Source organism: Sturnira hondurensis, unplaced genomic scaffold (genome assembly GCF_014824575.4).
Source record: "Sturnira hondurensis isolate 20B ecotype Veracruz unplaced genomic scaffold, ASM1482457v3 Scaffold0002343, whole genome shotgun sequence".
Lineage (NCBI taxonomy): Eukaryota > Metazoa > Chordata > Mammalia > Chiroptera > Phyllostomidae > Sturnira > Sturnira hondurensis.
In genome coordinates, this window is record NW_028074974.1 from 1 (window position 1) to 3,179 (window position 3,179).

General features: G+C 42.1%; 1 protein-coding gene across 1 annotated transcript; it reads right to left on the reverse strand.

The window, feature by feature from the left end:
• Positions 1-2,194: 2,194 nt before the first annotated feature.
• LOC118982839 (olfactory receptor 508-like) lies at positions 2,195-3,133 on the reverse strand. The gene has a single exon (XM_037040002.1). It carries the CDS (start codon positions 3,131-3,133, stop codon positions 2,195-2,197), a length of 939 nt encoding a protein of 312 aa, XP_036895897.1.
• Between the last annotated feature and the right edge of the window lie 46 nt (positions 3,134-3,179).

Consider the following 3,179-nt stretch of genomic DNA (forward strand, 5'->3'; position numbering starts at 1 on the left):
CTTTCCAGTTGCATGACATCAAAGAAGGTTTCATTCATTATCCTTAGATTTACATTGATTATTTTTTACAGATAACAAAAAAGAAAAAAATGTTGCAAATGCAAGGGAACAATAAAAACGATTGATTTGGTTACAGTTCATCCTTGTGATGACTTAGTCCAAACTTTAGGGAGTTGCTTCACAGATATACATTAAACATCTACAGTGTCAACTCAGGTGAGGGTGTTTTAGCAAAAGCAAGTCTCAAAGCAGCCTAGGTACAATGCAGGCCTGATTCCCCATGGGAAAGCTGATCTGCATACCTGGCTCCTGGGTGCTGCTTCACATTCAATCAGTTTTCTGAATCAATGCTGGGCTAGTGATGGTGAACCTGCCTACAGTGCCTGTAGCATGATGGATGACATATGAGACAAATTCACACAGACTACTATGTTCTGTGGAGGAAAATGAATGACATGGGTACTCCCTCAAGGGGGGAGCCCCTCAGAATGGCCTGGCCACTCTTTCAAGGGGACAGCGTGCTGACCCTTGCCTAGACAGGCTTTTATTGGGTTTAATTTGCACAAGAATATAGGTACAGCTCATTAATCATTGTCAGGCAGTAAGGATCAAACAGAAGATAGCATACAAAGAACTATTAGGGCTTCTGAGTCAGGGTCTATCAGCTAAAAGGCTACAAAACTTTGGGAAACAAACTCATTTTCTGCCTGGGCCTTTATCATTTAACAAAGAGCATTCTTAACAAAGCAGGCTTCACAGGATTTTATGTATTCTCTCTCAGGCCTGAGCTCCTGGGGAGCCTGTCCNAGAGGAGGCAAGATAGCCAAGGCAATTTAGGAGACTTCTCACAGACAAACTGAAGACTCAGGCTTTATCAAAGGCAAGGGGACCTCCTTTCTCTATAGCCCCAAGTCCTTCCCTAGGGCCTCAACCTGATCATGCCTGTCTTAGGTCGTCCCCCCATTGGGGAATCTTACCCATCATTGGCTAACTGATCAAGCCTTGGGGGCCAGTTATGAAAAAAGGAGCAGAAGCAGCGCTTCTCCTGGGGAGATAAGCTTTGTCTCCTTAGTGGCTTATGGTCCGAAGGTGGCTCACTCAGCCTTAGCCATGGTGGGGTTACAGCTCCTGAAACCAGGCAGGGCGGCTCCCAACAAGCTACATTTGCCACTGCCAGGCTGATCAGTTCCCTATAAGAAACTAAAACAGAGACAACAGTATGGTAGTTACCAAAGGGGAATGAGGATGTGGGGAGGCAGAAGAGGGTACAGAGGGTCAAAATATATGGCTACAGAGGGAGACTTGACTTTGGGTGGTGAACATACAATGCGATATACAAATGATGTACTATAGAACGGTGCACTTGAAGCTTATATAATCATATTAACCAATGTTAGCCAAGAAATGTAATAAAAAATTTTAAAAGTATGCAGCATATATTTGAAAAGATTGAAACAACCTTTGGAAAAAAAGTAACCATGGGAGTAAAAGACAGAAAACTATACTTGAACAATAATTAATTTTTTTAAAAGTAACTTTTCTTCATAGAAAAAGGATCCAGATCATGTGAATTAACCCCCAGTAGGGTTTCCTCTTGAGATTCCTTAATGTATTTTGTCAAATAAATTCCTGAAAGGAAAAAACTGGCAGGTGAAAGGGGTTTTAAGGTACCTTCTGATTTGGCTTGAAGAGGATTACCTGCAGTGGCACTGTGGGAAGAATCCTGTTTGTCACACTGAGATCACAAAGCACCAGAAGATTAACAACTACCAGAATTATTTATTTCAACCCTTACATTAACTGTACAGCACAGACACCACCTCTTCAGATAATGAGACCTTGGATGGCCACACTCTTCTCTATTTCCCAGTCAAGGAATTCCTGATGCTTCCAGCATTTCGTTCCAAAGACTGCATTCAAAGAGCACAGAACTTACTTGAAAATATTTGCAGAATAGTTGTAGATGCAACAAATGGTAGGTGAAGTAAGGATAAAGCAATTATTTTTTCACTAGATATTACTGTTTTAGCGCATGCACATTTATTCTTTACGCTGAAAATTTTCTTGAGAATAACAGTGAAATCTATGAGTCTAGAATACTATGAATATACAATGAAATTTACTTGGTATATTATCCATTCATCTGCAGAAGAGGTCCTCATTATGTAGTGTTTATTATTAAAATCAGATTACTTTAGGACCACCAATGTGCTCTAGCCATCAGTTTTTGCATGGCATCTTTCACCTCTTTGTTCCTCAGACTGTAGATGAGAGGGTTCAGCATGGGGATCACCACCGTGTAGAACACAGACACCACTTTGTTCTGGTCAGTTGAGTAACTGGACCTGGGCATAACGTAAATGAATGTGATGGTTCCATAGAAGAGGGTGACTGCTGTGAGGTGAGATGAGCAGGTGGAGAAGGCTTTGTGGCGTCCCTCAGTGGAACGCATCTTCAGGATGGAGAAAAGGATGTAGACATAAGACAGAACAATGACAAACACAGTAAGGGTGATCGTGGCTCCAGAAGAGATGGTTGGAATTATTTCAGAAGTAAAATCATGAAAACAGGAAAGCTTCAAAAGTGGTGAATAGTCACAGAAAAAGTGATTGACTTTATTAGGTCCACAGAAGGATAGACTCAATAAACAGCCTGTGAATGCCCAAGCATTTACACACCCCCCTACATAGGACATCCCCACTAAGAGAATGCAGATTCTGGGGGACATGTGTGTGGAGTAGAGCAGTGGGGAGCAGATGGCCACATAGCGATCATAGGCCATGGCAGCCAGCAGGAAGCACTCAACTGTCCCAAATGTGGCCGCAAAATAGAGCTGGGCTATACAACCAGCAACACTGATGGAGGTTCTTTTCTTGAGGAAGCCCGTGAGCATAAGGGGTGTGACTGATGAGGAGTAACCAATGTCTACAAAGGCCAAATGGGAGAGGAAAAGGTACATTGGTGTGTGAAGCTGAGGGCTGCTTCTGATTACCATGATTATGCTGACATTGCCCATCAAGGTGACAACATAGATTTCTAGAAACACAATAAATAAAATGACACAAGCTGTAGCATTCTCTGTTAACCCCAAAATGATGAATTCTTTCACAGTTGTATAGTTTCCAGGCCCCATCTACACTGAAAATGGTGCCCACTGAAAGCAAAACAAGTGGATATTA

Excerpts from the sequence above, each read along its gene's own strand:
- LOC118982839 (XM_037040002.1), bottom strand. The coding sequence starts at position 3,133 with ATGGGGCCTGGAAACTATACAACTGTGAAAGAATTCATCATTTTGGGG.